Genomic DNA, 26,908 nt, shown 5'->3' on the forward strand with positions numbered 1-26,908 from the left:
TGCTTTTATATTCTATTGCAGCATTGTATTTGCCTTCTTTACCACAGACTCAACCCTAAAATTAACTTCCTGAGAGTCTGCACAAGGATTCCTAAGTCCTTTTACACTCTGATGTTTAAACCTTCTCCTCATTTAGATAATAGTCTGTACCGTTGTCCCTTTTATCAAAATGCATTATCATACATTTTTCAAACACTGTAATCCACTTGCCACCTTTTTGCCTATTCTGCCATTATGTCTAACTCTTGCTGCAATCGCATTGCTTCCTCAGCACTACCTACCCTTCCACCTATCTTCATATCATCTGCAAACTTTGCCACAAAGGCATCAATTTTACTATCTAAATCACTGACAATGTGAAAAGTAGTGGTCCCAATACTGACCCCTGAGGAACACCACTAGAAAAGGCCAACCAGAAAAGGCCCCCTTTATCCCCACACTGCCTCCTTCCTGTCAGCCATTCCTCTATCTGACCAGCATCATTTTCCAGTGGTCCAATATTAACTCTCACCTCCCTTTTACTCTATATATAAGTGAAAAAATGTTTAGTACCCTGCTTTATATTATTAGCTAGTTTGCCCTCATATTTTATCTTTTTCCTTCTTACAGCTTTTTTTAGTTGCTTTTTATTGGATTTTAAAAGCTTCTCACTCACCTTTGCTACCTTATGTGCCCTTTCCTTGGCTATTATTCAGCTTTAACTTCCCTTGTTAGCCACAGGTTGCATTCTCCTGTCATTTGAGAACTTCTTCTGTGTGGCACAATTTTCCTTCACCTTGTGAACTATTCCCAAAAAATTTAGCTAGCTCTGCTCTGCCGTCATCCCTGCTCCTATCCTCCTCCAGTCCAGCTGGGCAAACTCTTCTCTCATGCCTCTGTAATTCCCTTTATTCCATTGCGATACTGACTTATGTGAAATGCTTCTCCCTCACAAATTACAGTATGAATTCAATCACATTATGATCACTGCCTCCTAAGGGTTCCTTTACATTAAGCTCCCTAATAAGATCTGGGTTATTACACAAAACCCAGTCTAAGATAGCCTTTCCCCAAGTAGGCTTAAGCACAAGCAGCTCTAAAAAGCCACCTCACAGACATTCAACAAATTCCCTCTCTTGTGATTCAACACCAACCTGATACAGATAAAAGTCTCAGTTAGGCACCAAGCTGCCTTTCATATTCCAGTGAAATTTCATGGGCATTTGATTTATTTGTTGGAAAATTTGTGCAGGACACACCCAGGTTCATTGGAATTTTACAATGCTTTGCTACCAATACAAAACCAGAAAATGGTAGAAAATCCTAATACAGTAGTTACTTGAACCATTCTCCAATCACTCTTGCATGGACAGTTACTGTTGCTCAACCACAAATGCTCTTACAAAGGTGATGGTGAGCAACATTCTTGAATATCCACACTCCTTCTTAATAAGATGCTCCTAAAATAATGTTGGGTAGAGAATTCAGATTCAGATTCAGAATTATGTTATCACATGTAACAGAGAAGGAATACCAATATACTTCCAAGTCATGACAGGTAATCTGTAGCTACTGATGTTTACAGATGCACTTGTCCTTCTTGGTGGTTGGGATCATGTGTTCAAAAGGAGCATTTGGAATGGCTCAAGCAAGCAGCAGCAGTGCGTATTGTGGATCGTATACACTGCAGACTTTGTGTGCTGCTGGTGAATGGAATAAATGTTTAGTATGTTTGATGAGGTGACAATCACGGGCTGCTTTGCCTTAGTGGTATCAAGCTCTTGAGTATTGTTGAAGTTCTGCCCATCCATGGAAGTGGAGAGTATTTCAAGTGTCTTGGAGATGGTGGAAAGAGTGTCAGAAGGTGAGTCACTCACTGCAAGATACCCCATCTCTTGACATAATCTTCATTTCATTTCAAGTACATTTATCATCTAAGAATGTATGAATTATACAACCTTGAGATTTGTTTGCTCACGGGTAGCCACAAAGCAAGAAACCTGAAATAATCTAATATAAAGAAAAAGAATAAAAATAAAAGACCAACTCTTGATGCTCAAGAGAAAGAAAAAAATACAAGTCATTCAAACAACTGAAGCAAACAACAGTCATGAGGGTTGTTGTAGCCACAAGGACAGAGCAGAGGTCAAGTGACTGGTCCGATTGATTTCATGGTCAATAGTAAACTTCAAGATGTTGTCAGTGGAGCACTCAATGATGTTAGATAAAGAGTAAGTAGTGAGATCTATCCATAGTGGAAACAACCATGGCCTGGCACCTGTCTACAGCAAATATAGGGACATCGATGGAATTTATTAAATGACTAGTTTCAAGTAGCCACTCATTCTCAAATGTTGCTCCTTGGGATTGAGAATGATTATGTTCACTCTACTTTGATGGATTCTGAAATATGAGTACCAGTGTCGCTGCCACAGATTGGGGTAGGAGATTTGCCAAAGGGACAGGGAAGTGGGTAGTTCGAGAGATGGTGTATCATTTCCTCTATGTGTTCTTGATGGTTGACCTCGAGATTATCCACACCATCCCAAATATTCCACATCCACCTTGAATGGTCATTGGGATTTTTGTGAGTCAGAGATGTTCAGGGAGACTTAGCATAGCCCTGAATCAATCTCTCCCTCTCTGCCTGATCACCTTTTTCAAAGGAACAGCTCAGAACAAAGTGATTTTATTTGGAGTCTGGTATTGGGCATGCAAGTAATTGGTTTAGCCATTGTAATTTATCAGGGGATGCAGGCCTCACAGAGAATATTGACATTGGTTCATTTGTGTTTGAGCAAATTACAAGGCTTTTATAGTGACAATGTTATATTTACTTTCTTCCAAATGCACAACAATCATCAAAAACTTGCAACTAAGACAACTGCATTTATCTCAACAGCCGTGAATGTCTATCTATGAACTGAAAAGCCTTGTACTTAACGCTTCTGTACGGCATTACAGAAGAATAACACATAAAAATCAGGCTATATTATGACTACTTCAGATAACTATCTAGTACATTAACCATGCTCAATGGCATGAACATCCCAATGACCCAAGTAAAAAAACATTTCCATTGACAATTCATGGGAAAAGCTACCAACCATCAATTAGCAAGCACTGCAAAGCCATCTAATCAAATTAATCTTTTTTTTTAAACCCAGTAATCCAGAACGAGCAACAACAAAATAATTCAATTACCATGATTAACATTTTCATTTCCCATTCAGGCCGGTACATTTAGTTAAAAAACATCTGCAAGAGAAGATAATTTGGTAGGGAAAATGGAAGCAATATCATTAAATTTATCCATAATATTAGTCAATTATCAGAAATAGCTTATGTTTACCTCACAAAGGCCTCGTGCTCTCCAAGGACTCGAGAGTTTGTTTGCTGATTCAACCCAGAATTTAGAAACCTCACCTGGGACTGAGTGTTGGGCTGTTTTGTCTACTGCCAACAATTAGTGAGAGAGCTGTCTGGGTCATTGAGCCGAAGGGTTATCCAGCACTGAACTAGGCCCTTTGGCCCAAATGGTCCATTCTGACCAAGTGCCCATCTAAACTAGTTCCCTTTGCCCACATCTGGCCAATAAACTTCTAAACATTTCTTAACCATATACCTGCCCGAATGTCTTTTAAAAGTTGTTAATGCACCTCTTAGCCACTTCAGCTCACAGCTCATTCCATTCAACCCTCCATGTAAAACAAGTTGCCCCTCAAGTTCCTATTAAATCCCTCTCCTTTCACATTAAACCTATGCCCTCTAGTTCTCAATTCACCAACCGTGCAAAAGACTGATTTCATGGATTTAGAAGTCATGAGAGAAGACATGCATTAGGCCTTTAATCAAAATATTATATACTCAGTAAGCAGGATATTTATCCAGGTGCCCACCTTGAACAAGTAAAGCATGGGTCTTCGTGACCAACATCTGCTGAGAGGATCCTGAAAGAAGAACACCAAATTTCAATAACACCCTACACTTACATAATTACTGGAATCATTTGATTTGTTCTTCTCAGATCCAGAATGGGTGAGTTTACATATGTCCTTAGATTTGCCCATAAATGTAAACCATGATGTCCAATTATTTTCAGTAAATTTGTGACTATAGCTATAATTCTTCCTCCAGGGCTCTTGGCTCGATGTTAAGGCTGCATTACAGATAGAATAACACATGTCACCATGCGTCAGTTGGAAGATTCACCCATTACCACTATGCTCTGTTCCTTCCCTACAATTGTAATCTATGCCAAAGTTTACCTCCCATTATATGGGCTCACACTTCCTGCTCATAGTCTCTCTTGAGGAAACTTCCCAACAGTCTTGGGGCAGCCCATCTGAAAACATTCATTCCGCTGCAACCAATCTTCACAAAACAGAATTCCACTCACTGAATCAAACATGCATACTCTTCAGAAATCTAGATAAAGTGCTTTATCCACTGAGTAATTCAAACTAATATGAAATTCTCTTTTGAAAATATGTCTTCTGTTCAATTCCTTTCCTTAAATAATGGATTGACATTTGCAATTTTCCACCTAAATTGTACAATTCCTAAATCCAGAGAGTGTCTAATATTTCTTCCATTTCCTGCATACCGATACAATCAATCAGGTGCTAAAGGAACTCAGCAGGTTAGGCAGTGCCTGAGAGAAGGAAATGAACAATTGATGATGTAGCTTCTGGAGATCTGCCTAACTTATCCCATTACTTTCTCTTGCTGCTTTTGTTTAACCCAATAAACGTTTTCCATTTCACTGGTTTTATATTTCCTTGCACTGCAGATTTTATTTATCTTTTCCTTCGATTGTAAAAATAGATGCAATACACATATCCAACGAGTCCAATTTTCTCTTTGTGATCATAATATTACTCGGTAACAGTTTTTGTTTTGAGTTAGAAGATCATGGGGTTCAAGCCGTGATATGGATGCTTGAGCACAGAAATCTAGGCTGGCACTGATAGATTAGTGGACTTTGAAACACAAGAGTTAAGAAATAGGAACAAGAGTGAGCCAGCTAGACTGTCACACCTGAACCATCTCCAACCTCCATCGGTTTATAAAGCCAGAAATGTGTACCAGTACACTACTCACAATATTCGTGCTCTAATTTTGTTTAATAATCTTTTATGTGGAATCTTACCAAAGAGCTTCAGTAAACCTAAATGTACCCCATCCACTGCAACTCACACAAAATGCTGGAGGAACTCTGCAGGCCAGGCAGCATCTATGGAAAAGAGTAAACAGTTAACGGTTTGGACCGAGACCCTTCATCACGATTAGAAAGAAAGCAGAGAAATCAGAATAAGAAGGTGGAGGGAGCGAAGGAAAAAGTACACAGTGGCAGGTGACAGGTGAAATTGGGAGGGAGGAAGGGGAGTGAAGTAAAGTGCTGGGAAGTTGATTGGTGAAAGAGATAAAGGGCTGGAGAAGGGGGAAATCTGATCGGAGAGGGTAAAAGACCATGGAAACAAGGGAAGGAGGAGGAACACTAGAGGGGGGTGATGGGCAGGTAAGGAGATAAGACGAGAGAGGGAAACAGGAATAGGGAATGGTGAAGGGGTCAGTGCAATTACAGAAGTTCGAGGAATTGATTTTCATGCCATCATGAAATATAAGGTGTTGCTGCTCCAGCCTGAGTGTGGCCTCATTGTGGCAGTAGAGGAGACTGACATATCGGAATGGGAATGGGAAGTACAATTGAAATGGTTGGCTATTTGGTGATCCTGCTTTTTCTGGCAGATGGAACGTAGGTGCTCAGCAAGGTGGTCTTCCAATCTATGTTGTGTCTCACTGATATATGGGAGGCCACACCAGGAGCACTGGATACAGTAGTTGACCCCAAAAGACCCACAGGTGAAGTGTTACCTCACCTTAAAGGATAGTTTGAGGCCCTTCACCAAGCAACTACGCTTAATTTACAGCATGGAATAGGCCCTTCCGGTCCTCAAGCCGTGCTGCCCAGCAATCCCCCGATTTAATCCTAGCCTAATCCTTTGACAATTTACAATGATCAATCTATGTGAGGAGACTGGAGAACCTGGAGGAAATCCATTCAGTCACAAGAGAACATACAAACTCCTTACAGGCAGCGGCAGATATTGAACCTGGGTTGTTGGGACTGTAAAGTGTTGTGCTAACCACTATGCTACCATGACGCCCCTTCCATAATGAGAAGCTAAACCAAGGGCCTGTACTACATTAGAGGTGGATTGGGAAATAAATAGCCACTCATGGTGAGAATGAACTGGGAATTATTCATGGAATCTGGATCAACAGTGATTTCTCAACATAAAGCATTAAGAAAGTTTGTTTGATCATTATTATGCTACATGCTTTGGGAGTAGGTTGTGTGAAAATTACAGTATCTGCCATACATTTCTTACATTCCTTCAATTCATTGCGATTCAAGTGAAACTGTAAAAAGGTGCAGGTGCTGGAAATTCTGAATAAAATAACAAAATGTTGTAAATACTCAACAGTTCATGCCACATCCATGGAAAGAGGTATAGAGGTAACACTCATGTCTAAGTCCCTTGGTCAAAGACCCATATCAAAGACCTGGAAGCATAATGTGCTTTGAGATGGACAGGTACTACATAACTGCTCATCTTTTTGCTTAACAAGAACATGAGATACTGTGTACAAGATAGTCAAGAATTCCAAGAAAATACTATAATTAAATACTGCAGCTGAAGTGCATTCTCACAAAATGATCAATAAAAGGATTATCTATAATTCGATAAACCAGGTCACGATTATCCAAAAAGCAAAGCAGTTATTACTTCAGTCTATCCTTTGAAAATTGTCCCACATTACCATTTTAATAGTAAGGATATATCAAACAAAGTCTTTTGAATTAAATTATCATATGTTATAATTATTTAGCCATTATGAACTATCTGGACACTTTACCATGCCAGGTAACTTCCTATCAGTACTTTTCAGTAACCATCCTTATACGCAAGAGTTTCAGAGGGAACAAATCTAACTGTGAAGGCGAAGATATCATTTGTTGGAGAGGTGGAAAGAATAGCCCGATGAATAACTCATCATGCTCCAATTATGGAAAACCAGTGTGAAACCGCTACAGTGCCCACATTGATTCAGTCACTCAGGTCACTCACCTTGTGGTTGACCAGAAGGCCAGCAGCATTTAGGCAGCAGGTGGAGATCTCTAAATTCAGTCTGCTGGGTCCAGACAACCTTCAGCTCATGGGTAGGGTCCACTGTGTTCTCACTGGTCCCCAGCTGCTTTGTGGAATGAGAGCCCTCATGGGAAGTGAGCAGTTGCGGAGGAAGCTGCAGTTCTACTGCACATTGCTCCTGTCCTAAAAGAGATCTGGGGAGCTTTATTATCTGTGAACGAGTTCCAAATCAAAATATTACTTGTCAATGCAGATAGATGGCCTTCCATATTACAAGTATATTCAGATTGTAGCACTTCTATGGCAGCAGCTATAGAAAGTATTAAACACACATGTGTCAAAGACTTCTGTGCCTGATACATTAAACTGTCTTCATGTTCTGCACTGGCTATTGTAAGCTTGTCAGGCTGTAATTATAACCTCCAAACTCCAGAGTACTTCACTGGAATCTATTATCAGCCAGATCTACGGAGATCAATTCTATGAGAAATGAGGACATTGAAAGTGCTAAGTTACTTTATTCATTACAGAAGGGGAATTTGAATATAAAAGTAGGGTGTCACAGTAGCGTAGCAGTTATCACGCCACTTTACAGTATATGTGACCCGGGTTCAATTCCTGCCACTGCTTTAAGGTGTTTGTACATTCTCCCTGTGACCAGGTGGGTGACCCAGTTTCCCCCCCACAGTCCAAAGACACACTGGTTGGTAAGCTAATCGATCATTGTAATTTGTCCCATAATTAGGCTAGCATTAAATTGGGGGACAGCTGGGTGGTTGGCTCAAAGGGCCAGAAAGGCCTACTGCACGCTGAATCTCAATACATAAATAAATAATGAAACACATGACAGTGATAACTGCTTGCAAATGCATCTTAAATGTTAGATATACATTTTGGAACTGGAGGCCAAGACAGAATGAATAGACAAATTCACTTAAAAGACAGGACAATGACATAAAGGATAAGATGAAATTTAAGGAGTCAAGACAGTAGTAGAATCATACAGTCTGGAATCCTGCAGTTTTCCATAAGGGCTGGATGGGATAAAGTTTGTCAAATGTGTTCAGTAAATTTTCCTTTATCAATACACAGAAGTCCCAACTAGATCTCCTATTAGGGAATGAGACAGGGCTGGTGAGAGAAGTTTGTGTAGGGGAGAAGTTTGCATCTAGTGATCATTACGCCATTAGTTTCAAAGTAATTATGGAAAATGTTAGGTCTGGTCCTCAGGTTGACATTCTAGCTTGAAGGAAGACCAATTTTAATGGTGAAGGATCCGGCCAGTGTAAATTGGGATAGATTGTTTCCCGGCAAAGGTGCACTTAGTAAATGGGAGGCCTTCAAAACTGAAATTTTGACAGTACGGTGTTTGTATGTTCCTGTCTGAATAAAAGGCAAGAATAACAGATTTAGGGAAGCATGGTTTTCAAGAGGCCCTGGTTAAGAAAACGAAGGAGGTGCATAGCAGATATAGGCAGGCAAGAACAAATGAGGTATTTGAGGAGTGTAAGACATGCAAGAGAACACTTGGAAAGGAAATCAAGAGGACTAAAAGAAGACATGAGGTTGCTCTAGCAGAAGTGAAGAAGAAACCTGAGAGCTTCTACAGATATATTAAGAGCAAAAGGACAGAAAGGGACAAAATTATGTGGTAAATTGCATCAGCAAATTTGCAGATGACAACAGGATTAAGGGTGTATGGGCAACAAAGAAGACTATTAAAACTTGCAGCAGAATCTGGACCAGCTGGAAAAATGGGTGGAAAAATGACCCATAGAATTTAATACGGACAAGCGTAAAGTGTTGCACTTTGGGAAGACCAATGAGGATAGGGACGTGGTGAGTGGTAGATCACTGAGGGGTGTGGTAGAACTGAGGCATCTGGGAATACAGATCCTTAATTCTTTGAAAAAGGCTTCACAGATAGATAGAGTCATAAAGAAAGCTTCGGCACATTAGCCTTCGTAAATCAATGTACTGAGTACAGGAGTTGGGATATTATGTTGAAATGACATAAAATGTTGTTGAGGTCTAATTTGGAGTATTGTGTCCAGTCTTGGGTACCTACATAGAGGAAAAATGTAAATAAGATTTAAAGACAGTAGAGAAAAATTACAAAGGATGTTGCCGGGACTTGAGAGCCTAATTTATAGGGAAAGATTGAATAGGCTAGGACTTTATAAGACCATAAGACATAGGAGCAGAATTAGGCCATTTGGCAGATCAAGTCTGCTCTGCCATTCAATCATGCCTGAACTTTTTTGTCCCCTCCTCAGCCCCACTCCCCAGCCTTCTCCCCATAACAGACAGACAGACATACTTTATTGATCCCAAGGGAAATTGGGTTTCGTTACAGCCGCACCAACCAAGAATAGTGAAGAAATATAGAAATATAAAACCATAAATAATTAAATAATAATAAGTTAATCATGCCAAGTGGAAATAAGTCCAGGACCAGCCTATTGGTTCAGGGTGTCTGACACTCCAAGGGAGGGGTTGTAAAGTTTGATGGCCACCAGCAGGAATGACTTCCTATGATGCTCAGTGTTGCATCTCGGTGGAATGAGTCTCTGGCTGAATGTACTCCTGTGCCTAACCAGTACATTATGGAGTGGATGGGAGTCATTGTCCAAGATAGCATGCAACTTGGACAGCATCTTCTTTTCATACACCACCATCAGAGAGTCCAGTTCCACCCCCACAACATCACTGGCCTTACGAATGAGTTTGTTGATTCTGTTGGTGTCTGCTAACCTCAACCTGCTGCCCCAGCACACAACAGCAAACATGATAGCACTGGCCACCACAGCCTCGTAGAACATCCTGAGCAACCTTTGACGCTGTGTCCAAACAAGAACTTATCAATCACTGTCTTAAATACACCCAACGACCTGGCCTCCAGAGCTGCCGATGGTAACAAATTCCACAAATTCACCACCTTCTGGCTAAAGAAATCTCTCCGCATCTCTGTTTTAAATGGATGCTCCTCTATCTTGAGGTTATGCCCTCTTATCCTAGACTCCCCCACCATGAGAAATATCCTTTCCACTTCCACTCTGTCAGGCCTTTCAACAAGATTTCAATAAGATTCTCCTCATCCTTCTAAATTCCAGTAAGTACTGACCCATAGCCATCAAACGATCCTCATATAATAACTCCTTCATTCCTGGAATCATCCGTATGAACCTCCTCTGAACCCTTTCCAATGCCAGCACATCTTTTCAGCCCAGAACTGTTCACAATACTCAAGGTGAGGCCTCACCAGTGTCTTATAAAGCCTCAGCATTACATCCCTGCTGTTGTATTGTAGACCTCTTAAAATGAATGTTAATATTGCATTTGCCTTCCTCACCATTGACTCAATCTGCAAGTTAACCTTTAGGGTGTTTTGCTCAAAGACTCCCAAGTCCCTTTAAACTCAGATTTTCGGATTTTCTCCCCATTTAGAAAGTAGTCTGCACATTTATTCCTACTACCAAAGTGCATGACCATACACTTTCCAACAGTGTATTTCATTTGCCACACTCTTGCTTATTTTCCTAATCTCTCTAAGTCCTTCTGCAGCTTACCTGTTTCCTCAACTCTACCTGCCCCTCCACAAATCTTAATCCCATCTGCAAACTTGGCAACAAGGCCATGTATTCCATCATTTAGATCATTAATACACAGCATAAAAAGAAGTGGTCCCAACATGGACCCCTGCAGAATAACACTAATCAGTGGCAGCCAACCTTTTATTCCCACTCACTGCCTCCTATCAATTAACCAATGATCTAACCATGCCAGTACCTTTCCTGTAATACCATGGGGCTTTTAATTTGGTAAGCAGCCTCATGTGTGGCACCTTGTCAAAGGCCATAAGACATAGGAGCAGAATTGGACCATTCAGCCCATTGAGTCTGCCCCACCATTTCATGGCTGATCCCGGATCCCTTTCAAAGCCATTTACCTGCCCTTGATGTCCTGACCAATCAGAAATCTATCAACTTCCATTTGGAATATACCCACGGACTTGGCATCTACCACAGTCTGTGGTAGAGCATTTCACAGACTCACCACTCTCTGGCTAAAACTAATCCTCCCTACTTCTGTCCTAAAAGGCTGCCCTTTAATTTTAAGGCTGTGCCCTCTAGTTCTGGATACCCCCAGCAGAGGAAACATCCTCTCCACATCCACCTTATGTAGTCCTTTCAACATCCAGTAGATTTCAATGAGATCCCTCTGCATTCTTCTAATTTTCAATAAGTACAGGCCTAAAGCTGTTAAATGCTCTTCATATGTTAACCCCTTCATTCCTGGAATCATCATTGTGATCCTCCACTGGACTCTCTCCCAATGACAATACAGTATATTGTTCCTGAGATCAGGGGCCCAAAACTGTTGACAATACTCCAAGTGTGGCCTGACTAGTGTCTTATAAAGCCTCAGCATTATCTCCTTGTTTTTATATTCTATTCCCCTTGAAATAAATGCCATCATTGTACTTGCCTTCTTTACCACAGATTCGACCTCTGAATTAATCTTTCGGGAATCTTGGATAAGGACTAAGTCTCTTTGCAACTCTAATATATGAATTTTCTCCCCATTCAGATATTAGACTGGATTATTGTTCCATTTACCAAAATGTATTATCATACATTTCCCAACACTGTATTCCATCTGCCATGCTTTTGTCCATTCTTCCAATCTGTCTATCCTGCTGCAATTGCATTGCTTCCTCAGCTCTACCTGCTCCTCCACCTATCTTTGTATCATCCACAAACTTTTTTCACAAAGCCAACACTTCCACTATCTAAATCATTTACAAACAATGTGAAAAGTAGCGGTCCCTGAGGAACACCACTAGTCAATGGCACCCAACCAGAAAAAGCCTTCCTTTTTCCTAATTGCTGCCTCCTGCCCATCAGCCATTCTTCTATCCATGCCAGCATCTTTCCTGTAACACCATAGGATTTTATCTTGTTAAGCGACCTCATGTGAGGCACCTTTTCAAATGCCTTCTGAAAATCTAAGTAAATGACATCCACTGCCTCTCCTTCGTCCTGCTTATTTCTTCCTTGAAGTATTCTAACAGATTTGTCAGGCAAGACTTTGCTTTACAAAAAACATGCTGACTTTGACTAATTTTATCATTGGACTCCAAGTACCCCGAAACCTCTCCTTAATAATGGACTCCAACACTTTCCTAAACACTAAGGTTAGGCTAACTGGCTTACAATTTCCTTTCTTTTGACTTCCTCCCTTCATAAAGAGTGGTGTGACATTTGCAATCATCCAGTCCTCCAGAACCATGCCAGAATCAAGTGATTCTTGAAAGAGCATAACCAATACATCCATTATCTCTTCAGCAAACTCTTTCAGGACTTTAGGTTACAGTTCATCCGGTCCAGGAGACTTATCCACCTTAAGATCTTTCAGTTTGTCCAACACATTTTCCTTTGTAATGACACTCACTCCTGCTGCCTGACACTCATAGACCTCTGGCATACAGCTAGCATCTTCCACAGTAAAGACAGAAGCAAAGAACTTATTAAGTTCATTTGCCATTTCATTGTCTCCCATTACTATCTCACCAGCATCATTTTCCAGTGGTCCAACATCAACTCTCAACTCCTTTTTATTCTTTGTATAACTGAAAAATCTTTTAGTATCCTGCTTTATATTATCAGCTAGTTTGCCCTCATGTTTCATCTTTTCCCCTCTTATAGCCGTTAAGTTGCCTTTTGTTGGATTTTAAAAGCTTCTCAATCATCCAACTTCCTACTCACTTTTGTTACCTTATATGCCCTTTTCTTGGCTTTTATGCAGTCCTTAACTTCACCCACAGTTGCCTATCCTGCCATTTGAGAACTTCTTCTGTGGGACATATCTACCCTGCACCTTGTAAACTATTCCCAGAAACTTCAGCCACCTCTGTTCTGCCATCATCTCTAGCAGTATCCCCCTCCAATCCACCTGGGCAAGCTCCTCTCTCTTGCCTTTGTAATCTCCTTTATTCCATTGTGATACTGACACATCGACTTACGCTTCTCCCTCTCAAATTGCAGTATGAATTCAATCATAATATGATCACTGCCTCCTATGGGTTCCCTTATGTTAAGCTCCCTAATAAGGTCTGGGTTATGACACAATACCCAATGTAAGACAGCCTTTCCCTGAGTAGGCTCAAGCGCAAGCTGTTCTTCACAAGCAGCACCTTCAGTCCTGCATTCTTCAACCTTATGAATTTTGCCTCTGTGGTACAACTTAACTCTTTGCTCTGTCTGCAGGTGTATTCAGCATCGGCTTGTCCTTCCATACATTCATATTTCATATGACCTCATCTACCTGTAAGCCTGCCGGCTCATCCTCAGCTCTATCATACTGGTTGCCATCCCCCTGCCATATTAGTTTAATCCACTTCAAGGCCTTCTGAAAGTCCAAACATACAACATCCATTGCATTTCCTTTGTCTATCCTACTTGTATTCACCTCAAAGAATTCCAACAGGTTCATCAGGCAGGATTTTCCTTTAAGGAAACCATGTTAACTTTGTCCTATCTTGTCCTGTGTCACCAAGTACTCCATAACCTCACCCTTAACAACTGACTGCAATACCTTCACAACCACTGAGGTAGGGCTAACTGGTCTATAATTTCCTTTCTGCTGTCTTCCTCTTTTCTAAAAATACAGGGGCTCTGTACAAGAAGGTACAGAGTTGACTGTACTTCCTGAAGAGGCTCCCCTCATTCAACGTCTGCAGTACTATGCTGCAGATGTCCTACAACTCAGTGGTGGCCAACATTCTACCCTACGCTGTAGTCTATGTTGGAGCAGCAGGGTGAAAGCAGCTGGTGCCAAGAAGATCAACATGTCTATCAGGAAGGCTGGCTCTGTTCTGGGGGTGGAAATGGATTCTCTGGTGGTTGTGACTGAGAGGAGGATGCTGCAGAAGCTATGGAGCATTCTTCTTCTTTGGTTGTCCATCGGAATCCAATGACAATGTCCACTCCTTTAACGGTGAGATCTTTGATGACTATACAGTCCTATCCTGGACCCACAAGTTCTATTGCAGGTGGGACGTGTATATGTGGTAGTGGTAGTAGTGATGGCAACCGTGGCTGCATTTCTCTTGGCTCTCTTCTGCTGTCTTCCGGTTGTTCTTTCCATCTCCAGAATACGAACCCCATCCCTACATAGCTGTCGCCAAGTGTTATGGTCAGCAGCAACATTCCCCAGGTCCTCGGGTCTGATCTTGCACTTCCTTAAAGTATTCTTCATCTGATCCTTAAAGCGCTTTTTCCACCCTCCAGCTGAGGTTCAACCATGAGGTAGCTGGCCATATAACACAATGCAGGGTAGCCGACATAGGGACATCCTTATCATGTGCCCCAGCCACCGCAACTGACACTGGGTGATCATGGCCTCAATATGGAGCATTACACAATCCCTCTCACTATGACATACCGGACAAACAGAGGAGCACCGCTGAATGTCACAAGAGAACATTTCTCCTTGTGGCTATAAGGCTCTACAACTTCCCATCCTTCAGTATTTCAGTACATGGTTACATTCCACATCTGTATTTTGCACTAATACTTTCTAATTAATGCACATTCTGCATTCTTTTCCGTACCTCAATACTTACATTTTGTATTTTAAAATATGTATTTCTGACTGAGCAACCTTGAAACAGTAATTTTCTTCAGGATAAATAAAGTTTTATCTTAATCTTGATCTTAAAGAGTGGAGTGACATTTGCAATTTTCCAGTCCTCTGGCACCATGCCAGAGTCCAATGATTTTTGAAAGATCATTACTAATGCCTCCAAAATCTCTACTGTTAACGCTTTCAGAACACTAGGGTGCAGTTCTTTTGGTCCAGGTGACTTATGTACCCTTAGGTCTTTCAGCTTTTAGAGTACCTTTGTCCTTGTAATAGTAACTGCGCTCACTTCTCTTCCCTCACACCCTTCAACATCTGGCACACTGCTGGTGTCTTCCACAGTGAAGACCAATACAAAATACTCATTTAGTTCATCTGCCATCACCTCGTTCCCCATTATTATTTCTCTGGCTTCATTTTCTAAAGTCCTGTATCCATTCTCATGTCTCTTTTATTTTTTTACATACTTGAAAAAGCTTTTACTATCCACTTTGATATTGTTTACTAGCTTGCTTTCATATTTCATCTTTTCCCTCCTAATGATTTTTTTAGCTGTTCTCTGTAGCTGCCCAATCTTCTATCTTCCTGCTAATTTCTGCTTTGTTGTATGCCTTCTCTTTTGTTTTTACATTAGCTTTGACTTTTGTCAGCGAAGGTTGTACTATTTGGCCATTTGAGTATTTCTTTGTTTTTGGAATACAGCTATCCTACACTTTCTCATTTTTCACACCATTGCTGCTCTGCTGTCATCTCTGCTAGCATCTCCTTCCAACTTCCCTCAGCCAACTCCCCTCTCATACCACTGTATCTCCCTTACTCCCATGAAATACTGCCACATCAGACTTTACTTTCTCCCTATCAAATTGAACTCAAATCATATTATAATCACTATCTCCTAAGGGTTATTTTACCCTAAGCTCCCTGATTACCTCTGATTCCTTACATAACATCCAATCCAGTAAAGCTGATCCCCTGGTAGGCTCAACGACAAGCTGCTCTAAAAAGCCCTCTCGTAGGCATTCAACAAATTCATTCTCTTGAGGTCCTTTTCCAACCTGATTTTCCCAATCGAGCTATATGACAAAATCTCCCATGACTATCATAACCTTGCCCTTTTGACAGGCCTTTTCTATTTCCCAATGTGATCTGTGGTTCACATCCCAGCCACTGTTGGGAGACCTGCATATAACTGCCATCAGGGTCCCTTTATCCTTGCAGTTTCTTGACTCAACTCACAAGGATTCAACATTTTCCAATCCTATGTCACATCTTTCTACTAATTATTGCCAGTCTTTACCAGCAGAGTCATGTCACCCCCTCTGCCTACCTTTCTATCCCTCAGATACACATGTAACCTTGGATATTCAGCTCCCAACTATAACCATCCTTCAGCCATATTCAGTGATGGCCACAACATCATACCTGACAATCTGTAATAGTGCAACAAAATTATCCATCTTATTTCTTATACTCCGTGTATTGAGATACAACACTTTGAGTATTTCACTACGCCTTTTGATTCTGCATTCCTAAGGCACTGATACTCACCCTGCTGGCTGCAATTTTGTCCTATCATCTGCCCACCCTTCCTGGCAGTCTGACTGTACAGTATCTTTGCTTTTTTTACCATCCTTCTTATCCTGAGTCTCTTCACTCCCGTTCCCACCCCCCTGCCAAATTAGTTTAAACCCTCCCCAACAGCTCTTAAAAACCTGCCCGCAAGAATATCGGTCCCCAGAGTTCAGGTGCATTGCAACCCATCACTTTTATACAGGTCATACCTCCCCTCGAAGAGATCCCAATGATCAAAGCTCTGCCCCCTGCACCAGCTTCTCAGCCGCACATTCATCTGCCAAATCATCCTGTTTCTACCCTCACTGGTGCATGGCACAGGCAGCAATCCAGAAATTACTAACCTAGAGGTTCTGCTTTTCAGCTTTTTGCCTAGCTTTCTAAAATTTCTCTTCAGGACCTCATTGCTTTTTCTTCCTGTGTATTTGGTACCAATATGTACCAAGACATCTGGCTGCTGTCCTTCCCCCTCCAAAATGCTGTGAACACGATCCGAAACATCCCTGACTCTGGTACCTGGGAGGCAACATATTATCCAGGTGTCCTGTTCACATCCACAGATCTCCTCTCTGCTCATCTGACCATTGAGTTCCCTATCACTACCACTCCCCTCTTCTCCCTCTTTCCCTTTTGCACCACGGACCCAGGCTCAGAGCTATTAACCTGGTCTCCCTGCCATTCCCCATGGTATATTTAATATTGAAGAGAATGGCCACAGTGGTGCTCTGCACTAACTGCCTATTCACATTTCCATTTCTCCCAACAGTCACCTAGCTACTCCTTAGAACATAGATGATTAAGGGGAGACTTGATAGAGGAATTAAAATTATGAGGGGTATAGACAGGGTAAATGTAAACAGCGTCTTTCTACTGAGGTTGGGTAGGACTAAAACCAGAGGTCATGGATTAAGGGCAAAAGGTGAAATGTTTTAGAGGAACATGAGGTGAACCTCTTCACTCAGAGGATGTTGAGAGTGTGAAACAAACTGCCAGTGTAAACAGTGAATGTGGGGTCGACTTCAACATTTAAGAAAAATTTGGATAGGTATGTGGATGAGAGGGATATGAAGGGCTATGATCTGGGCACAGGTTGATTGGATGAGGCAGATTAAAGGTTTAGCATGGATTAGATGGCTGAAGACCCTGTTTCTGTGCTATAATGTTCTATGATTCTATGACCCTTACTAATCAAGAACCTATTTGCCTCCACTTTAAATATACCCAAGACTTGGCCTGCACAGCCATCTCTGACAAAGAATTCCACAGATTCACCACCCTCTGGCTAAAGAAATTTCTCATCTCTATTCTAAAGGGACATCCTTCTAGTCTGAGGCTATGTCCTCTGTTCCTAGATTCCCCCCACTATAAGAAACATCTTTTCCATGTCCACTCTATCTAGTCCTTTCAATATTTAATAGGTTTCAGTGAGAAATCTCCCCCTCCCAATTCATCTAACGTCCAGCAAGTGCAGGACTAGAGCTGCATTTACAACTCTCTGCAATTCCTTACAGTATTGGGCAGACAAATGTCATACCTACCTGTAATGTATCCAGATAGAATATTTACTATGCTGCATTTTTTAAAAAGGGTAAGAGTCATTAGGGACATGCTGAAAGCCTGGAATGCTTTCTTGTCTACCAAAAGAAGCTACTAGTGATCTTTACACCTAGAAACCTGAAACTCTCAGACATAATGTACAAGGGTGCATGCTCCACCCCATTTTCAAAACTCAATGACTAGCTCTTTTGTTTTGCTGATATTGAGAGTTTGTTTACTTGACACAATGCCACAAAAGATAAAATCAGTTTTATTTGTCACACATACATCAAAATACGTGCGATGAAATGCGATGTTTTGCATCAACAACCAACACAGTCCAAGGATATGCAGGGAGCAGCCCACAGGTGTTAGCACGCCTCCGGAACCAACATGTTATGCCCTCTAACCATTAACTAACCATAACCCACTTGCCTTTGGAATGTGGGAGGAAACTGACCTATTTTGTGGCTGCATGGTGAAGTACAACTTCAATGCCATATTTACATTAGTTGATGACACCACTATTGTTTTGCCTAGTCAAGAGTGGTGACAAATTGGCATATAGGAGGCAGGTTGAAAGTCTAGTTGAGTGGTGCAACAACAATCTTTCACTCAACTTTAGCAAGACCAAAGAGCTGATTACTGACTACAGACAGAAAAATCTGGTGGTCCATGAGCCAGTCCTCATCGGATCAGAGGTGAAGAAGATCAGTAACTTTAAATTCTTTGGTGTTATCATATCAGCGGATCTGTCCTGGGACCTGCATGCAGGTGACATCACAAAGCCACGACAGCACCTCTACTTTATTTTAAGTTTGCGCGTATTCGGCATGACCTCTAAAACTTTGACAAACTTCTGTAGGTGCACAGCAGAGAGTATCCTGACTAGTTGCACCATGGACCTAAAATGGAAAATCTTACAGAAATTGGGTACAGCCCAGTCCATCATGGGCAAAGCCCTCGCCACCACTGAGCACACTGAGGAGTGCTGCAACAGGAAGTGCAGCATCTATTATCAAGGATGCCCCAACGTGTGGGCCATGCTCTCTTCTTGTTGCTGCCATCAGCAAGGAGGTACAGGAGCCTTAGATCCTGCACCGCCTGGTTCAGGAACACCTATTAACCTTCAACCATCAGACCCCTGAACCAGCATGGATAACTTCCCTCACCTCAACTCTGAACCGATTCCACCATCTATGGACTAACTTTCAAGGACTCTACACTCAAGTTCTCAGTACTTTCTATTTATTTATTTATTTGCACATATTGTCTTCTTTTACACATTGGTTGATTGTAAGTCTTTGTTTGCATGTAATTTTTCATTGACACTTTGTTCTGCCTTGAATGCCTACAAGCAAATGAATCACAAGGTAGTATATGGCGACAAATTTGGTAATAAATTTACTTTGAACTTTGTACTTTGACTACCCAGAGGAAACCAAGGTGGTCACACAGAGAACGTACAAGTCCTTACAGACGACAATGGGAATTAAACCCTGATCTCCCTTTTGCTGATGCGGTAGAGCATTAAGCTAGCCATTACTGTACAGTACACCAGGCTCTCTATCTCACTCCTGGACTCCATCTCATTGCCGACTGAGATCTGGCCTACTATGCTGGTGTCAGCACAACCTTAATGCTTTTCTATTGCTGGCCAAAATGATGGAAGTACGACTTAATGTGCATGGACTGCCCTCTCAAAACCCTTAAGATATGAGATCTGTGTCCATTTTTTGCCATGTGGTCCCTCTGTATAAATTCACAGAGCCAACCGTTATCAGGATAAAACCTACACACTTGCTTTTGCATGTACACTTCATCACCGATAAACAGAGGGTAATACGTTATGTTAATTTGATTTCTTATTATTAAAATCTTTAATCTTACCAGCATATAAAGTTGATAGATTACATTTTTGCTTCAATGTTAATTATCTAGCCAGGGCTAACTTATACGTCCCTTGTGTAAGACTCGCGTATTAAATGTATTTGTATTGATTTGGGAGAGTGTCACTTGCATTTTTTATATGATAATCATCATGGTTGTGGATCTCGATGGCAAAATGGATCAGACTACAGTTCTTTCACCCTAGGACTTAGGTTTCCATTTGCTTCAGCCTGATGGATTTAAAGAGCTAAAGTTAAATAAATTAAATTCAGAATCAAGCTCAGTACAGTGCGTATCATCAGAGGGCAGATCAAGTTTACAGCAAGATAGTGCTTGAGATGGACAAAGGGAGGTAGAATGAGAATCATCAACAACCCAGCACAACTCATACAACTGATAGTACTTTGCTAACAACTCAGCGTTATGTCTTGTGAATTAAATGGGAAACATTTTGGTAATGATCAATACACATAAGGTACTGGAAGAAATCAGAAAATCAGGCAGCATCTACTGAGGAGAATAAACAATTAACGGTTCAGGCTGAGACCCTTGATTTTAGCTACAGGTCATCCCAAACTCACATAATGTCACACTTATCTCCCCAACACTCCTGTCCAACTGCTCCCTCCAATCCGACTATCCACCCTTCCACCCCCACTGTCTCTTTCTCCACTCCCCAATCACTCTCTATTCTGTCACTACCCCCACCCCTGCTCACTCCCTTTACCCCCACTGTCATGCTCTCCACATCAACTGTCACCCCTCCCATCTCACTGTTGCTCCCTCCTCCTCCACTGTCACTCCCTCCATTTCACTGTCACTCCCTTCACTCCCTCCTCCTCCACTGTCACTCCCTCCATCTCACCGTCACTCCCTTTAACCCCACTGTTACTCCTTCACCCCACTGTCACTCCCTTCACTCCCACTGTCACTCCCTTCACCCCCCACCGTCACTCCCTTCACTCCCCCACTGTCACTCCCTTCATCCCCCCACTGTCACTCCCTTCACTCCCACTCCCTTCACTCCCACTGTTACTCCTTCACCCCACTGTCACTCCCTTCACTCCCACTCCCTTCACTCCCACTGTTACTCCTTCACCCCACTGTCACTCCCTTCACTCCCACTCCCTTCACCCCCCACTGTCACTCCCTTCACATCCACTGTCACTCCTTTCACCCCCCACTGTCACTGCCTTCACCCCCCACTGTCACTCCCTTCACATCCACTGTCACTCCCTTCATCCCCACTGTCACTCCCTTCATCCCCCCACTGTCACTCCCTTCATCCCCACTGTCACTCCCTTCATCCCCCCACTGTCACTCCCTTCATCCCCACTGTCACTCCCTTCATCGCCCCACTGTCACTCCCTTCATCCCCACTGTCACTCCCTTCATCCCCCCACTGTCACTCCCTTCATCCCCACTGTCACTCTCTTCACATCCACTGTCACTCCCTTCATCCCCACTGTCACTCCCTTCACTCCCCCACTGTCACTGCGTTCATCCCCACTGTCAGTCCCTTCATCCCCACTGTCACTCCCTCCCATCACACTGTCACTGCCTTCACCCCCCACTGTCACTGCCTTCACCCCCCACTGTCACTCCCTTCACATCCACTGTCACTCCCTTCATCCCCACTGTCACTCCCTTCACTCCCCCACTGTCACTCCCTTCACTCCCCCACTGTCACTCCCTTCATCCCCACTGTCACTCCCTTCATCCCCCCACTGTCACTCCCTTCATCCCCACTGTCAATCCCTTCATCCCCCCACTGTCACTCCTTTCACCCCCACTGTCACTCCCTTCACATCCACTGTCACTCCCTCCACCCTTTTGCTAATCCTTCCATTCCCACTGTCACTCCCAGCCCCACTGTTATTCCTCCCCCTTCCTACTATCTGTATCATTTCATTTCCAATCTGTTAACCACAGGGAGCAGGCATCTCCACACACCTCCAGTAAAGTCCTTCCAGCTTCTACTCGTTCTTGCCTTTTGCTTCTCTAAGTTTGTGTCAATGACCACGAGCCCTCTGGTCTCCATTAGTGGCATTCAACATGAGTACCATTCTAACAAGACTCGCTCACCCCTACCAAAGTTTTTCCTGAGGTGACCTTGCAATCTGAACCACATCACGCCTATGGCAGCAAATGCTCACACCGACACCCTTGTGTGCCCAGGCTCTTGTGGTGCCCCTCCACTCTGCCGCCTACACACACAAGGTCAGAGGAAAGTCACACTGAGAAATAGAGTGAAATTTAAACTGGCTAAAAAGAAGAACAAAGTTAGCTGGCTTTCAGAGGACTGTCAGGTGCCAGGGAGGAAGAGATTCATAATTTTGGGCAAATCTGTTTTTTAATGCAGAACTCACTGGGGTGTGGTACAAGAACAGAGTAAATTAGAAAGGTAGTTGAGAAAGAATAATTTACTGGACAACTTAGATGGAGCTGGTGGGGGGGGGGGTTGCTGATGGAATTCTAAGGGAAGACATTAGACTCAATGAGATGACTGGCCACTTTTTGTGACATAAAAATCCATCCAGCAGTTCTGTGAAAACAGGAGGTTCCACAGCGGATCGAAGATGCAAAAGAACGCAGATGCGGGAATCTGGAGCAACAAACAATCTGCTGTTGGAACACAGCAAGTCGAGCAGCATCTGTGGGGAAAGGGAACTGTCGACATTTTGGATCAGAATCTCGACTATTTCATTCCTACCACAGATGCTGTTCAACCAGCTGAATTCCTCCAGTAGATAGTCTGTTGTTTTGAACCTGGGCTCCACCAGTTCCTCCTCCCTGGTTCAAATCTGACCACAATTCTTCTTGGAATGTCACAAAATTCCCAGAAGAGAACTGCAGGGATGCCACAAAAGCTGCATGTACTCATTCACACTTTCCCAGCATATTAGATGGCAAGGAAAGACAATTCCTTCAACTTTATCTTACTGTTAACTTTTATTATATAACCACACCTTCAGTAGGAACTAAACGTACAGAGCACCACATTACTTAGCAATCAAAGTAAAATGTTAGAAAACCCTTTAAGGAATAGCCGAGGTGTTAATGGTGACTGAAGCTCATTACTTGCTAGACTTGCAAAGGTGACAGTGTTGTGGTTTCACTGTAACAAACAAAATTACCATTTTCACAACTCTGTACCTGAAAATAGAGGTTGCAGAGCCAGTGATCTATATCTGACGACATAAGATCCTCGATTTTTCTGAATTCATCTATTCTGAGATCCTGGCAGCCTCTCAAAAGGGGACATCTATATTTTCCGTCCAGAATCTCCAACTTGCCGTTACAGATGGGAAATGCACCCCATGCCACTGCCCGGTCAATGCTGCTACTAATTCCATGCAGTAGGAAGAGATCAAAGATTAAGGTCATTCCTGGTTTGGTATTGTTCACAGAGGGTAACACCTAGTGGGAGAGATAAATATTATATCTTTTAGATTCACGTTTACATTAAACTTCTTTCTAACATACTCAAAATGGGCTGAATGGCCTCCATCCATGCTGTATTCTCTATTCTACATAAGGGTACACAGCAGTTCAGGATAGAGCTTGCCTCACTGGGACTGGTTAATTAAAACCATGCAGTGAAGCGAGAGACAAATTTCTGCTACTCCATACCATAAAAGTGCATACAAAGAATACATGGTGAATAGAAAGAGCCTTCTCCTTGCCCCAATGTTACAACTAAAGTTGAGTGAGGAAGACACGATAATAAAATTCCATTATCGTATTGTTCGAAAATCCCAAAGCCTCAGCACCTGGTTCAGCAAACTCTATTTCCAGTGTTCCTGTTCTAAGTTTTCAGGGTCCTATTTCCCATGCTCACTTTAAACATTCCAGGACCCTTTTTCCTGCAATTCCATTAAACTCATTTGGGCCTCATTTCGTGCATTAATTTTAAACTTTCTAAAGTCCATTTCCCATACTGCCTTTAAACACATCTAAATCCAATTTCCTTCACTCTCTTTAAAGTCACCAGGACTCTATTTCTTGTGCTCCCTTTAAATTCACTGGGATCCCATTTCCAGCATACACTTTAACCACTCCTGGGCACCATTTCCTGTTCTCCCTCTAAAGCAGGGCTCCCCAACCTTTCGGTATGCCCTGGGCCCCAAGGGGTCCGTGGATCCTAGTTGGGCAACCCCTGCTCTAAACTCTCTGGGGCCCCATTTCCTCTCATTCCCTTTTAATTCACCAGTGCTCCCTTTCCCGTGTTCTCTTTAAACCTGTCAGGTTTATTGAAAAATGTATTGTGCTAATGCATAATTCTCAAAACAAAATGAGAAAAGTGTGTTGGGCATTAATGGGAACAAGATCCAACAGTGGAGAAAATCTACCAGTCCAGCACCACGAGCATTCCAAGCCCACTGGTTTAACAATGTTTTATTTCTAATTTTCCCATTTTTCTATACTCAAACTCCAACTTCTTAGAAAAGGGATTCTCTCATTTCCTGTTCCATTTTGTCTTTTCTCTCCCAAGCTTTAAAAAAATTTCTTTTGCCGTCAAGAGTATAGATACTGTTGACATCAACTTCTAGATCAGCTCATATACAAAGAAGGTAATTATACCTAGTTCGGTTACCCAAAAAGTTATTCACCCAAGCAAAATAGAGAATGAATACTAAAGTAAGTCTGAGCAGCTGCTCACAAGACTATTGATTGCAAATCTGATATTCTGATATTTTCATAGCTCATCGAGAAGACGTGAAAAGAGTACTTTAATAAAGATTATTTTCACTGAATATTTATAGCATATTCTTCAATAATGTTATATGGCATTATGTTATAGGTCAAATATTGTTCCCCCGTGATCAACTGTTTCATTAGCATCAAGGCTTTTGCGCTTATTAATCTTGGTTCAACACTCAGGAAATAAACAAGTAATATTCAAAGCAAACATGTACCAGGCATCCACATCTCATACCCTGACATTCAATGGAATTACCACCACTGAGTTCCCAAACTATCCTGATTCTTGGAATTAAAGGGTTAACTTATGAATGCATATGTAGGAACGTCTGTACTCACTGGAGCTTAGAAGAATGGGGGGGGGGGGATCTCATTGAAACCTATCGAATATTGAAAGGCCTCAACAGAGTGGAGTGGATGTCTCTAATAGTGGGAAAGTATAAGACTAGAGAGCATCTGAATAGAGGGAGGTCCCTTCATGTACAGAGATTAGGTAGAACTTCTTTATCAGAAAGTGGTGAATCCGTGAAATTCTTTGCCACAGACCACTGTGGAGGCTAAGTCATTGGGTATATTTGAAGTGGAGGTTGATAGATTATTGATTAGTAAGAGCAACAAAGGTTACAGGGAGAAGGCAGGAGAATGGGTATTAGAGGAGTAATAAATCAGCCATGATGAAACGGCGGAGCAGACTCAACAAGCCAAATGGCATGAATTCTGTTCTTATACTTTGTAGTCTTTTGGTCTTTTCCTGCAGGTTACTATCAATCGGGAATATGACTACTATGGTAGTCAGATGCATAATAATGTGGCTATGAGACCAAGAATCCTATGGCTTTCACACCAGTCCCTACTCCCAATAATCCCCCTCCTTTCCAGTTCCCCATCAGGTTCCGTAAATATAAAAAGCTCTAGTCAGAATTTGGCAGGGATAGGAAGGAGGGCTTCCAGATGGGCTTCCAGATGGGCTTCCTCAATAAGCTGGAGAAGAGGGTCGTCATCCTCATGGATGGAGAGACTCACTGAGACCGAGTTCCTCAGCACTTTTCCATGAAGTAAACTTCGGTAGTTTTACAGCACCATCTGATCAACTTGGGAGATCTCTAAACATTTCAGCTGAGGGTTAAATAGCCTCTGAAAATAAACAATATCAAGTTGTGTCATTCTAACTTCCCCAATATTGATTGGTATCACCTCAGTGCAAGAGGTTTAGATGGGGTGGAGTTTGGTAGGTGTGTTCAGGAAGGTTTCCTTACACAATATGTAGATAAACCAACTGGAGGAGAGGCCATAGTTGATCCAGTATTAGGAAATGAACCTGGTCAGGTGTCAGATCTCTCAGTGGGAGAGCATTTTGGAGGTAGTGACCATAACTCTATCTCCTTCACCATAGCACTGGAGAGGGAGAGGAGCTGACAATTTGAGAAAACATTTAATTGGGGTAGGGGGAAATATGATGCAGGAACTTGGGAGCATAAATTGGGAGCAGATGATCTCAGGGAAATGCACGGCAGAAATATGGCAAATGTTCAGGGAACATTTGCATGGGGTACTACATAGGTATGTTCCATTGAGGCCTGGAAAGGATGGTAGGGTTAAAGAACCATGGTATGCAAAGTATGTAGAAAATCTAGTTAAGAAGAAAAGAAAAGCTTATAAAATGTTCAAGAAACTAGGTACTGTTAGAGCTCTAGAAAATTACAAGGTTGCTAGGAAGAAGATTAAAAATGGAATTAGGAGAGCCAGAAGGGGCCATGAAAAGGCCTTGGTGAGCTGTATTAAGGAAAGGCCAAGGCATTCTACAAGTATGTGAAGAGCAAGAGGATCAGCCGTGTGAAAATCAGGAGCGATAGTGGAAAAGTGTGCATGGAGTTGGAGGAGGTAGCAGAGGTACTTAAATGAATACTTTGCTTCAGCATTCACCAGGGAAAAATTCCTTGGCAATTGTGGGGATGACTCTCAGTAGACCGAAACGCTTGAGCATATAGACATTAAGAAAGAGGATGTGTTGGAGCTTTTGAAAAGCATTAAGTTAGATAAGTTGCTGGGACCAAATGAGAAATATACCCCAGACTACTGTGGGAAGTGAAGGAGGAGATTGCTGAGCCTCTTGCTATGATCTTTGCATCATTAATAGGGATGGGAGAAGTACCGGAGGATTGGAGGGAACAAATGTTGTTCCCTTGTTCAAGAAAGGGAGTAGAGATAACCAAGGAAATTATAGACCAGTGAGTCTGACTTCACTACTGGACAAGTTGTTGGAGAAGATCCTTAGAGGCAGGATTTATGAGCATTTAGAGAAACATAATCTGATTAGGGATAGTCAGCATGGCTTTGTCAAGGGCAGGTCATGCCTTACGAGCCTGATTGAAATCTTTGAGGAAGTAACAAAGCACATTGATGAAGGTAGAGCAGTAGATGTAGTG

General features: G+C 42.2%; 1 protein-coding gene across 1 annotated transcript in view; it reads right to left on the minus strand.

The window, feature by feature from the left end:
* ofcc1 (orofacial cleft 1 candidate 1) overlaps window positions 1-26,908 on the minus strand; it is a 569,853-nt gene that overhangs the window by 387,344 nt on the left and 155,601 nt on the right. The window contains exons 10-12 of the mRNA XM_059985698.1: window positions 22,935-23,198; window positions 7,116-7,347; window positions 3,879-3,929 (exon numbers count right to left, since the gene is read on the minus strand). Coding sequence (XP_059841681.1) covers window positions 3,879-3,929; window positions 7,116-7,347; window positions 22,935-23,198 — 547 coding nt within the window. The remainder of the gene's footprint in view (window positions 1-3,878; window positions 3,930-7,115; window positions 7,348-22,934; window positions 23,199-26,908) is intronic.

This window comes from Hypanus sabinus, chromosome 1 (assembly GCF_030144855.1).
Source record: "Hypanus sabinus isolate sHypSab1 chromosome 1, sHypSab1.hap1, whole genome shotgun sequence".
NCBI lineage: Eukaryota > Metazoa > Chordata > Chondrichthyes > Myliobatiformes > Dasyatidae > Hypanus > Hypanus sabinus.